The 13,296-nt window shown below is 42.2% G+C and overlaps 1 protein-coding gene across 1 annotated transcript; it reads left to right on the forward strand.

Annotated features, from left to right (window-relative positions):
* Window positions 1-11,020: 11,020 nt before the first annotated feature.
* Window positions 11,021-13,219, forward strand: LOC101777708 (DNA oxidative demethylase ALKBH2). The gene is made up of 4 exons (XM_004965186.2): window positions 11,021-11,410; window positions 12,318-12,434; window positions 12,560-12,746; window positions 12,813-13,219. Exons 1-4 carry the CDS (start codon window positions 11,123-11,125, stop codon window positions 13,010-13,012), a joined length of 792 nt encoding a protein of 263 aa, XP_004965243.1. The 5' UTR covers window positions 11,021-11,122; the 3' UTR covers window positions 13,013-13,219.
* Window positions 13,220-13,296: the final 77 nt, after the last annotated feature.

Here is a 13,296-nt window from a genome sequence, read left to right on the forward strand (position 1 = left end):
CAACCAATACAACCAATCTACTTTTTCCTCTTACTTTACTTTCAAGTTGGCGACTTTGCCAGAATACCTTTTTCTTTCACGAGTTCGTACGGGTTAGCAGGACTGCATCGACACGATCTCTGGCCGATTCTGTAAGTTCTGCTTATCGAGTAATATCTAAGCTTTAACTTCGGGCGCATCGTTGTTGTTTCGTTTAGATTTATTCACCAGTTATCGATATCAACTAGAATCGTAGGTTATACCTGTTATTTTAGTTCTTATCACCAGTTATCCAGCTTGAGATACGAATTGTCGGCTTTTTATTGCTCTTTTTCTTCATTATCATACAACCGATTAGATCTATCCTAGGTGTTGTTTCATTAAGTGTTGTTTAGTTTGCTCTAACAGTTTTTCTTTACAATCGCTACACAGTATCGGCTGTCTTATAGCTAGCTACCTCTACAGTAAATCGGACGATTCGCTGATACGCTTTTAAGGACAGATCAGAACTCTAGCCGATCGGAACCCCTATAATTTAATACTTTTGTTTCCTTGTCAATCAACACGTCAGATTAACTGGCACGCTGCGCGAACCGTACCAGGGCGATAACCCGAACAGAAGTTAAGCAGATTCTCCCGGGTCGTGTGTCCGATGCTGAAGATCATCGGCCGATTTTTAGCGCCAACACTTTCGTTACCTGATCAACTTGCCTCTATACATGACGTGTTTCATGTATCTCAACTCAAGAAATGTTTGAGAGTTTCAAAAGAAATTCTAGAAGATCTAGAACTAGAGTTGGAATCAGATTTGACTTATGAAGAAAGACCTATTAAGATCTTGGATCAGAAGACTTGAGATACTCAAACCAAAAGTATCATATTCTATTAGGTACAACGGAAGGACCATACCAAGGATGAGGCTACTTGGGAGCAAGCAGAATATTTAAAATCTAAGTATCCTGAGCTCTTTGAAGATGTTTGAGATCAGATAAGCAAGTGTATAATATGTACAAAAGCAATCAAGCAATTTCTTTTGTGAAGTCATATGATGAAGGGTTTATGACACATTTTCCTTTCCGTTGTCACAAAGAAATCTACCACCGAAATCTCGGAACAAGATTCTTTTAAGGGGGAGAGGTTGTAACACCTCTGTGTTTAAAACCATTAAGAACGATTATTAAGGGCAATATTGTGATTTATGGGTTTAAAATGTGGATTATTGGACTTGGTCAACTTATGTTGGAAAAGGTCAAATCTGATCAAAATTCAAACAAAATATTCAAATATGTTGAAAAGAGGTTTGAAAGTGTTTGGCACGATAAAATTAAGCTTGGGTCAGGACCTGGACTAAAAGCATTTCAGATCAAGTGTCAAAGACAGAGGTATAGGATCAGTTCTGTAAGCCTCTGCAAATATAAGTATAAATGTTGTGGTAAATGGCTAGTTTTGGGCCAAGATTTTGGAAAATCTTTCTTGAACACTTTGAACAATTTCACTCAAAATAGGAAGTATGATATATGGTTAATATATGCCAGCAGTTGTAGCGCATAGAAGAATGAGTTTGGAGGCCAAAGATTAAACCGTACACAGTTTCAACATGGTCTATATAACTGACGAGAGAATCTTAAAAGTACAGTAAGAGCAGGGGCAGATTTGGGCCCCGGGCTGCCCGGGCTGCAGCCCGGGGCGAGGCCCATGAACAGTGGATAATTATTTCATAAAAATAGCATAAAAAGGCCTATCAGCCTATTAGCCCACCCCGAGAAGGAGAAAGCCCAGTAGGCCAGCCGCCCAGCAGGCCATCGCGAACTCGCGGGCCTCGCGATCGCGGCGTCGCCCTAGCTCGTTAGCGCCGCACGCCCCCACCGCATTCACCCGGCCGCCTGCACATTTCCCGTGTCCGCCTCCCTGGCTCCCTCCCGAGTCCTACCCGGCGCCCGCCTCCCGCAAATCCGGCCGTCCTGGCATCCCGGCCGCCTGTCCTGCCGGTCCCGGCCGCCCGTCCTGCCGGTCCCGGCCCCCGCTCTGGCAGCACGCCTCCCGCAGGCTGGTCCCGGTCTGGCGGTCTCCCTGGCTGCGCCGCACCTCCGCCGGCCGCGCGCGCCGTCACCTGCAGTCGGCGGCCCCGGCACCCCGTCGGCCGCCGCCCCTGGCTCCCTGCGCGCCAGGGCGAGTGGGCGACCAGTGGCCCGGCCGCCCGGCGCTCCTCCGGCTCCTATCCTCCGCCATCACGCGGCGTCGGCCCCGTGCGGCTGCACCCCCACCGGCCGCCCGGCCCCCTGGCGCCTGGGCGCCTGGCCCCTACGGGCTTGCGGCATTGCCCCCTGAAGTGTTGTGGACTGAGGTTGAATTTTTTTTTTTTTTGAAAATTGCTCTATGGTTGCTACTGCCTACTAGCAAAATCATGAATATTTCATTTCATTGACTGATTGAGCATGACTGGTATTTGAGTCTTATTGCAAGTTGCAACATTTCATACCTTAGAAGTTAGAATGGAGAAATACTATGCTAAAAAAGATGCGTCAAAGAGTGGTGGTAGTGCCGAAACTATAGAGAGCCGGGTTGAGCAAAAAAAGACCACGGATTGAACTTGATATGAGAGATATAGTTGCTGATCCAGGACAAAGGAAGCCAATTGATGATTTTCATCATGACATTAGGGATGAGGCAAGGAGAGCATATCTACAAATAGGTCCATATAGGCCAGCTGGTCATAGGTTTCCAAAAACGAAAAAAGATGGTAAAGGCCAATCAAGAGGATTTGTTGGATCATGGTTTGATCAAATTGATTGGTTAGAGTACAGTGTAGCCAAGGATGCAGCTTATTGCTTTTATTGCTATCTCTTTAAGCCACAACAAGCTGGGTTTCATACTAATAATACATTTACCAAAGTTGGGTTTAGAAATTGGAAGAATGCAAAAAATTGTTTCAAGGAGCATGCTCAATCAATTGATGGCTTTCATAATAATGCAAGAAAGCGTGCACTTGATTTCAAAAATCAGAGGCAAAGTGTTGAACATGTATGGACTATTACAAGTGCAGCAAAAGAGGAGGCATATAAAGCTCATTTAAGTATCATGTTAGGCATTGCTAGATTTCTCCTTTTGCAAGCTCTAGCCTTTCGTGGACATGATGAGTCTAAAACATCAAGAAATAAAGGGAACTTTATGGAGATGCTTGAATGGTACAGAAAGAAGGATCCTAAGGCTGCACTTGTGACCGGTGAAAATGCTCCATAATAATCAAATGAGTAGTCCAATGGTTCAGAAAGATTTGGCTAGGGCTTGTGCAGAGGAGACAAGTGAGTTAATTAAAAGTGAAATAGGAGACCGTTGTTTTGCGGTTCTTGTCGACGAGGCTCGTGATGCATCTATTAAGGAACAAATGGCTGTGGTTGTGAGGTATATACCTTCTCTTTATTTGGTTATTTTATTGGTTTTGTTGTGTTGCTTTCAAGTAACACTATTTTCTCTTTTCTCTTGTAGGTTTGTCAATGATAAAGGAAGTGTGATTGAGAGGTTTCTTGGCATTGAACATGTTTCTGACACCACATCAACTTCACTAAAAGAAGAATTGGATACTATGCTTAGAAGATATGGTCTATCTATTTCCAAGATTAGAGGGCAAGGATATGATGGAGCTTCAAATATGAGAGGACAATTTCATGGGTTACAAAGACTGGTATTGAACGAAAACCCATATGCCTTTTACATCCATTGTTTTGCTCATCAATTGCAGCTTGTGGTAGTTTCTGTAGCCAAGTGTTGTGGTTCAACTTTTGATTTCTTCAATTATGTCACTTCAATCGTCAATGTTGTTAGTGCTTCTTGCAAGAGGAAAGATCAACTCCTTCAAAGTCATCATGATAAGCTTGTTGAGCAGTTAGATAGTAGTGCTATTTTTTCTGGGAGAGGGAAAAACCAAGAAACTAGTCTTGCTAGGCCTGGTGATACACGGTGGGGTACATCACAAAACATTGGCACGTCTTATGATCATGTGGTCCTCTGTACTGGAGGTGTTGGAGAATATTAGTGAAGATGGAACTGATGGGGAAAAAAACTACAGCCTCTGGATTGATTCAAAGAATGGAGTCATTTGAATTTGTGTTCATATTACATCTTATGATTAGAGTACTGGGGATGACTCAAGACTTGTCACAATGTTTGCAAAAAAAAAAATCAAAACATTGTTCGTGCAATAGGATTAATTGGCTCTGTGATGAGAAATATAAATGAAATTAGGGAAAATGGTTGGGATGCTCTTTTTGAAGAGGTAAAGGAGTTTTGCCTCCTCAACAACATAAAAATTCCTAATATGGAAGATATGATACCAGTTAGAGGTCGTTCGAGATGTCGTGGTGCTAAACTAGTGAGTTACTACCATCATTTTCATCATGGAATTTTCAATGTTGTGATTGATCAAGTTTATTGTGAGTTAAACAATCGATTTCTAGAAAGATCAACTCAACTCTTGAGATGCGTTGCTTGTCTTGATCCGAGGGATTCTTTTGCCAACTTTGAAGTACAGAAGTTAGTTGAGCTTGCTAAGATTTATAAAGATGACTTCTGTGATTATGACTGCATAAAGCTTGCGGGTGACCCTCCTATATTCATTGATGAAGTCAAAAATGATGATAATTTTGACACTTGTATTGATCTTGGTAACCTTGCTGAGAAGATGGTTCAGACTAGAAGAGATACAGCTTTTCCTTTGGTGTATCGTCTCATTGAACTTGCATTGATTTTGCCGGTGGCAACAGCAACAGTTGAAAGAGCCTTCTCTGCTATGAATATTATCAAGACTGAACGAAGAAATAAAATGAATGATGATTGGTTGAATAATAGAATGATGTGCTATATTGAGCGAGATTTGTTTGCGTCGATTGAAGATGAAAAAATTCTAAAGCGCTTTCAAGGCTTAAGAAACCGTAAGATGAATTTGCCAAACGAGGGCTCAAGGTGCGTGTTGTTTACTTGTATTAGTCTATTTCAATACATAATGTTATCTTGCTTTATATAGGGCTAATATGTTGAAAATTTTTATGTAGAATTGAGGACGTTGGAACAAGTGGAAGTAGTGTTAATTCATGAAGACATCTATGGTTCTTTTTTTTTATCATGGAAGACTCTTAATTTGGTACTTTTCTACCTTCAATGTTCTATGTATTGTTTGAGTCTACTGGTTGAATTGTGCTCTTTGAAAAATATATTATATCTAATAGTGTATGGCTAGTAAGATTTTAAGCCTTATATTAGTTAGCCCGGGGCGGAGCCCGTTTCTGGATCCGCCACTGAGTAAGAGCTCTTGTTCTGCACTAAAGTTCAGAAATTTTTATCTCCAAATCCTTTGGTCATTGGAACAAAAGTGCTATCTATCACATGTAGCTGTTTATACCAGCTCCAACTTTGGTTATAGGCTCATGGCGAGTTGAAGCTTGGTTTGGACGAATTTCATTGAAGAAGGTGCTGGTTTTCTGTGCATTTTTGTGCTGAATCGCCGAGCAACCAGCAACTCGTCTGCCTGCTTGCCATCGAGCGCCACCGCCATCTCAGTTCGTGTGCCACACAGCTGTCCGCCTGCCGCCGATGTTTTTCACCATGCCACGTTCACGCTAACCAAGCAGCTGCTGGCACCAGTTACCGCCTTGTCGAGGTAAATAAATCCCGAGCTGCAGCTGTTGTGCTCTTCTTTTTCCTTCGTCCGCAAGAACAGAGCGGAGCAGAGTTCCGCCTCGCACTCAATTCCTTGAGCTCCACTGCTTTCCGTTCAAATCCTTTGCATCCGCAGCTTCGCCTCCACCCCATCCCCACACCACGCACCTAAACCTCGCCGCTCAACGCCGGCGAGGTCGTCCTCGGCGTTTTCCCCATCCGCCGGACACCGTGAGCTACCTCCTCGGCGAGCACCTGTGTGCGCCGGGGAGCTCTTTTAGATCCTGCAGAAGCTCTAGAGTGTGTCCCTAGCCGGAGTCCTGTCATCGTCATCGTTCGCGCCGGCCAAGCCACGGCCATGTCCGCCGCCATCGTCGCGCACCCCTACACAGCCTACCACCCTGGTCAACAACACCGCCGGTCGATGCGCGCTGACCTAGGGAATCGCCCTAGCTAGGTCTCGTCACCGGCGAGGTCACCGGCAGTGAGTTTCCGCCGTGACCCGTCGGCGCACCCATGGTCAAGCCCGGGGGAGTGGCCTGGTTGATCGGACCCGCGCGTCAGTGAGATAGGGTAGGGCGAGGGTGAGTAGATCTATGGTTTTGTAGGGCGAGGGTGAGTAGATCTAAGCTTTTCCCAGCAGGTTTCAGGAGAAATAAATTAGGATGTTTTAGAAATTAGTTTTAAATCCAGTTTTCATCTTTAATTCATTATAATTTGTAGAAGTGTCGAAAATCAGTGAAACCAATTTTTTTAGGTTTTTTTTATTTTTATTTTATGTATTAAAATTCTTAAACCCTAAGAAAAATATTAAAAATTAGGTGTTTATTTAATGCCTTATATTTAAGGTATTTAATTAAATACTTTGTCTTTATTAAAGGTATAAAAATTCTAAATAATGTTTTATTATTCACAAATGCCTATTAATTTATAGGAATTAAGTTTTAAGATTAGCATTTAATATTAATGCTTTTCTAATTAAAAGAAAAGGCTTAAGGGTAGGTTAGCTAAGAAATAAATTGAGGCTTATCATGAAGATAAGTTGCATAGTCAGTATTTTCAAAGTTTAGTTTTGCATGTTCTAACCGTGACTTGTATCATATCATAGAATCTGAACCTCTTGAGGTGGAATTTGTGGAGTTATCTAAAGAACCTCAAGAATTCGAAGAGGTTATTGAGGTTGCTGGTCTTCTGAAGATACTAACTTTTTTTGACCCAAGGCAAACCCCAAAGCATCTACACCTGTTACTTTTAGAAATTCATATTCATGTGTCCAAATTACTGGTTATTTCCTGATGAGGACATCACCTATTCAGATACAATCACATTAGCAACTTTTGATTCAAAGGTGAAATAATTCTTTATCATGATTGTATTTGATACATTTGATGAATTGATGCTACACCATGACGTGTGTTCATTGTCATTTTCAGAAATACATACATGGATAAAAAGAGTGTTAAACATAAATGGAAGGCATAGAGGTCCAAAGAAGTTGATTGGGGATCAAGTCCAAGAATTCCCAGCGTTCCCCACCAGGCGACCACGTCACTTTTTGGTCCGAGGAAAGAAAGAGATCAAATCCAACACGTTTCAGAGTTAGATTCGGACTGCAAAACAATACTAATTTGTGACAGTCACCACGGTCGCATATGGACTCGGATTGGAGCGTTCAAGTACTTCATGGAAACCTTCTATTTTCATATCGATTCGGACTCATGTCCATAGCTTTTCTAAGGTGGCCGCAATCATCAATTTACTACAGAGGCCTTTTTTGTCTATGGTGTTGTATTACCTTATTTTGATCCAATGGATCGTGTATCAAGTTGGATCCATTAGGGATGCGTTCTAGGGTTGGAGCATGACTCCAACACCCTTGTGGTCATCCTCCCATGTTCATATACCCCTTAGCCGCCACCAAGAATAGTTAGGTACGAAAGTTTAGCTACTGCAACTTCCTTGTAAACGTGTGTGTCGATTAGACCACCTGATTTACTTGATTCAAAACCCCAAATTCGAGTGTATCAGATTCATCTCTTGGCAAGATTTGTACACTATTTGCTTGTCCACTTGTTCTTGCTTGTTCTTCGATTTGCTTGCAGGTTCAAGGTTGTTCTTGGCACAACAAGAACAACAATAAATTGAAGCCGGTGTAACTGTCGCTAAGGCGCATCACCCCTGTTGGTTGTTGTAGTTGGGTAGCACAATATTGGATCCACTCCAAATCGAGTTATCCCCCACTCAACAAAAGATCGGGAACAAACCCTAGCGGGTTCATATCATTTCCTACTTATGCATTAAGTCTAGGAGTTGATTGAAAACTTACTTCCTCACATACATGTATAAATGGTCTACGTGGTGACCCTCTCATGTGTATATACCTTAACTTAGTAGTTCTATATTAACAATGACATAAATAGGTAATTTAGATAACTTAGTATTTTTATATTAACAATGATATAAATAGGTAATTTAGAATCATATATTAGTTTACTTTTGGATATTTTTGTATGATGCACATAAAGATAATTAGACTAAGATGTTTACTTCAAGATATTTTTAAGAAATGACATATGTGGTAGCTTAGATATAAATTTAGAATGGTCTTTTAAGTTATGCTTTATAATGATATGCATGAGTAAATTGGATGAAGATTATAGATTATTTTTATAATGGCAAAGGTGAGGCACTCACAAAACTGCTAAATCTGTGGAAAAGATTGACGTGCTTAGATAGTTTTGGTTGCAAGGTGTAGTATGCACTGACTCCTATTGTCCATATGTGCATATATAAGGAAATGATTTAAGATAGTCAAGCTAAGGTAGAGCAATCTATTAAGAAAATATTGGAAGCGGTTAGTAAATTTGGGGTGACATGTGTTCTCTTTTCCTATGTGATCAAGTGTTTCCAACAGCAGCACAACTAACTGTGAGAGGAAGCAGTGCGCTACATCACGAAATTAAGGGGGGGAAATTAGAGAGTAGACAAAATGCTACAATGGAACAGGGTCAGGTATGACTGTATGAATAAAAGAACTGACAGTGAAACTCAAATTCGTATCAACTTCCAGTGAAAAATCTTAAATTAGATTATATGGTCATAACAATTTGCTTCACAAATTGAATAACATTAGGAAAAGCTTTAACTCTGCGAATTAAAAATCACATGGAGCTTCGTTCCTTACCCACGAAACTTGATTCTGTTGCAGACATATGACATAATCTGGATAAGAAACGAAAATTACTGACTATAGAAGCTCTCGACAGTTATCGCTACAATGACTAACTGCAGTTACAAAACAAAAATAACGGAAAATAAGAGCATTCAGGGTGCGATTGGACGTCGCTACATTATGACACAATCCCATATATTACCTTTTTTTTTGAACCGAACAGCAGGGGAGGCTCCTACTGGATTTTTTTTCTATATATAAAAGGGATATTTACAAATTACAAGACCATAGGTCCAAAGAAGATCCTAACTAGTAGAGGGGAGAGCACTATGTTAGATTACATAACCAAATGTTCAACTCCTGCTTCAAAGAAGGTTTAGCCCTGTGCATAACCAGAGAAAGTTCCTCCTTGAAAACCATCTTCCATCTATCCAGAGAGAGGGTGGCACCATCAAAATAATGCCGTTTCTGTGCAGCCATATGCACCTGCAAGCGACCATCGAGATTTCTCTGAAGATTTTTGATCCAAACTTCTGACGAGCATCAATGATCAAATCCACCATCGAGAGGGATGATCCTATGCAACCCCAAGCCAGTTGCAACAAATAATACTGAAAGGGCAAGTGAAGAAGAGGTGGTGCAGAGTTTCTTCAAGTCCAGAAGTGCAGAGCGCACAAGTATAATCATTCAGAACCATGTGTTTCCAATGGAGGAGATTGCGAGTGTTCAAACGATTCTTTGAGTAGCAGCCAAAAGAACTTGTGTTTGCCTTGTGTACTCGATTTCCACATCCATTTAAAAATCGGTGAGACAGTAGCATTTCCTTTGAGCACAGCATAAGCTTTTCTGGAGAAATAGTTGTCATTACCCCGGATATAGGACCAGGAGTCAGACCCATTCTCATTAACATCCACACCTAGAACTCTAAGACTGAGTTCTTGTAATTGTTCAGAAGCAATCCTTGAGAGGGGAGTGTAGAAATTTTGATGAGCATCCTGCCTCAAGAACAGCGCGGCTGAGATGTTTTGATTCCTGACAAAGGAAAAAGAGCTGAGGATAGGGAATCTGAAATTTAAAAAATCATAAATCTCAAACCGATTATCCAAATTAAATTCTGATTGCATTATTGTGTTTATTGCAATAAAATCTTCAAAATAAGACCACAATTGACTATGTTTGGACGATATATTTTTACAAACAATTTTCTAAAAAGCTTGAACATTTTTTGCTAAGACATACGAATATTTGAACCGTAGGAACAAATGACTGATTTCTGTGAACAAAATATCAAATAGAGCGCACAAATAATTTAACATTCCGAACAAATTAGTCGACAAACTGAACAATTGACTCAGTCCTTGCACTTGGAAAACAAATAGGTCCATGCTGCGTACAATTTCAGCCTTCAACACCAAAAAAACAATTTAACACCATGAACAAATGAGTCTACAAGTAAACAAATCATTTCACATTACGAACAAGTTATTCTACAGAACAAAATACATCTGCATCGCGAATAAATTACTGCGAGCGAACAAAACATGTACACATGGCAAACAAGTTTGTAGAATCAAAACAAAACTTAAAAAGAAAATAAAGAAAAATAAAAATAAAAAGAAAATATAAATTAGAGAAATTAAGGAGAAAATAAAAAAAACTAGTTCATAATATCATAGGAAAAGATAACAATTTGTGGAAGAAAAGGAATTTAAAGGAAAATAAGCAAAGAGGATCGGATAAAGGAAAATTTTAAAAACCGTTGCATCCATAGGATCAGATGAAAAGAAAAAAAACAAAAAGAGAAAGGGAATGAATGAAAAATAAGGTAGTAAAAAATAATTTGTTGGGTCTAAATCGGTTATGGGCCGATTGAAGGAAAAACCCGCGTGAAGTCGTCACGTCACAAACACGCATGCCAGATGATGGGTGAAAAAATCAGTCAAATAGTTGTGCCTGAATCAGTTATGGGCCGAATTGAAGGAAAAGCCCACGCAAAAATTGTTTCGGGCGACAGATGATGTGTACTATACTACTCCGTATCACGTATGCCATATATATATAGCGTTCACCGCATTAGCGTGCTATGTGCCTCGGCCTCTCGGGGTTGGCCCAAGTCGGAGGACCACAAGTAGGAAAAACAATATTGAGGTATACGTCTTCCTACACCGTTTACGTAAAACTATGGCCTGCGTCTTTTCATCAGTCGTGCGCGCTGGTGCCTTGTCCTCGGCACTGTGTGGGTGTGGGTGTGGGTGTGGCCGTTTCCCATCGCCGCACCGCCTCGGCGCCTCCACCCCTCCCTTTACCGCCGCACCGCCAATGGCTTCGCGCCTCCGCCTCTTCGCCGCCGGTCCGACCCCAGGCGCGGACGGAAACTCCGACCCTAACCCCGGCATCTCCGGCAAGGCGGCGGCGGGGGAACGAGAGGGGGGGGCGAAGCGGCCGGAGCCGCCGCGGCGGGAGGTGACTGACCTGGGCGGCGGCAGCGAGGTCGTGCACCTCCAGCGGTTCGTGGACCGCGAGAAGGCGTGGGAATGGTTCGACTACCTCGACAAGACCATCCCCTGGAACCGCCCCGAACTCCGCGTCTTCGGCCGCACCGCACAGGTCCGCGCCGTCTCGATTAGCCATTTCCTCAGTTCAGTTCATCCGCGTTCGGTTAGGGTGACTAAGCATTGGGGATTATCGGAGTTGTGCTACCCGATACGCATGTTCCTTCTAGGCAAATCGGTAGCCCTGCTGTTGTTTTGGCAAAATGATCAGGTGCTAATCTTGCGAGTCCCATAGCTGTGGTACCCGATTGAGGATTTTTTTTTTATTTTCCTTTAGGCATTGCCGCACTGTTCCGGCTTTGGATAAGCAATGTATGTCGTTTTGGTAAAGCATCACGTTCCAGTGGGTTTAGCAATCTAGCAAAACCTGATCATACAAGGGGCTCGAGGTTGTGCCGCATGGTTAGATATGCCTTCCTGGGTTGGGTAATTGGAACATTTTTCTTCATAAATTATCTTAGCTATATGTGAACTTGCAATTGATGTAAAATGGATGAAAACGATGGGCTTTTGGGTAAGCAAACTAGGATAACCCAAAATCTTTGAAAAACAGCATAATGCATGGCTATGTCATAGTTCAATGGACCAAACTTTACATCAAATTGCGAGCAGGGACTCATGAATTGTAAACACCAGTGTCAAGCAGTAGTGGGCGCGCTAAGCTGTGGTTGAGGACAGGCTAAGGGTGGAGCCATATGTCGGGTCACTGCAACAAAAGTCTCCAGTGATACAGTTTAGGAGTGTGGGACTCCTTGCCAATTGTATTACATCATTTTGATATTTTGTTATAGAAACTGGTAGATACACTGGCAGAAGAAAGGAAAACTAGTCAAGTAGAAAAAGAGATGTGTGATTCTTCGAATGCTGGAGTGATAATAGGGTTGCGACTAGTTGTTGAAGTAAATGTGTATTTTGGTAGAGAGCCGCTAATCCAATTATCTTTTCCTCTTCTTTTTCTGCAGCCTAGAGATGTTTGTTATGTTGCAGATGAAGGGCTACCAGATTTGAAATATAGTGGTCATCAGCCTCATGCCCATTCTTGGGATGAATTCCCCGTGCTCAAGGACATCCTGAAAGCAGTAAGGAGTGTTCCATAGATACCCATTGTATTGTTAGCTTGTATTTGTCAAGACAGTAGGAACGTTACAAAATATATCAGCATTCATCATTTCTAGTGATTCGCTGATTCATTAACGTTCATTAGGTGCATGAAGCCCTTCCCGGGAGCTGTTTTAACAGCTTGCTCCTGAACAGATACAAGACCGGTGCAGACTATGTTTCATGGCATGCTGACGATGAGCCACTCTATGGACCAACTCCAGAAATAGCATCTGTGAGCTTTGGTTGTGAACGCGACTTCGTACTTAGGAAAAAGCCTACCAAATCACAAGGTACCTCCTGTTTTGTTTCGTTGCTCATTACCTGTCCGGTATTGATCGCTCCCAACATCTTACCAGCCGCTTCTGGATCCGGAGAAGCTGCTCGAAAGCGGCTCAAGCTCGCTGCTCCTCAACAGCAGCATTCTTTCTTCCTGAAGCATGGCTCGCTGCTTGTGATGAGAGGCTACACCCAGCGGGATTGGCAGCACTCAGTTCCGAAGCGAGCCAAGGCAAGCTCACCAAGGATCAACCTGACTTTCCGGCATGTACTGACCTAAACATCCTGCTGCGTCCAAGTTTTGTGGTGTTGCCCAGCGTAACTTTTATGGCAATGTTAAACGTATGATCTACATTACCCATTTCGTTTAGTTTTCTTGCGCTTGCTCAGTGTAACTTGTGGCAATGTATACGGTGCACATCACCCCATTTCGTTTCTGGGCGTGATTGTTTAGTGTTGTATGAGGCTCAGCTAGCTTTAGCAGTAAGCTCACTGGACATGCCTAACAAGCTAACACGTTGCGCAAAAGTTTCTTGCTACACAGTTAACTGGCTGTGGAAATAC

The sequence above is a fragment of the Setaria italica genome, chromosome IV, assembly GCF_000263155.2.
Source record: "Setaria italica strain Yugu1 chromosome IV, Setaria_italica_v2.0, whole genome shotgun sequence".
NCBI lineage: Eukaryota > Viridiplantae > Streptophyta > Magnoliopsida > Poales > Poaceae > Setaria > Setaria italica.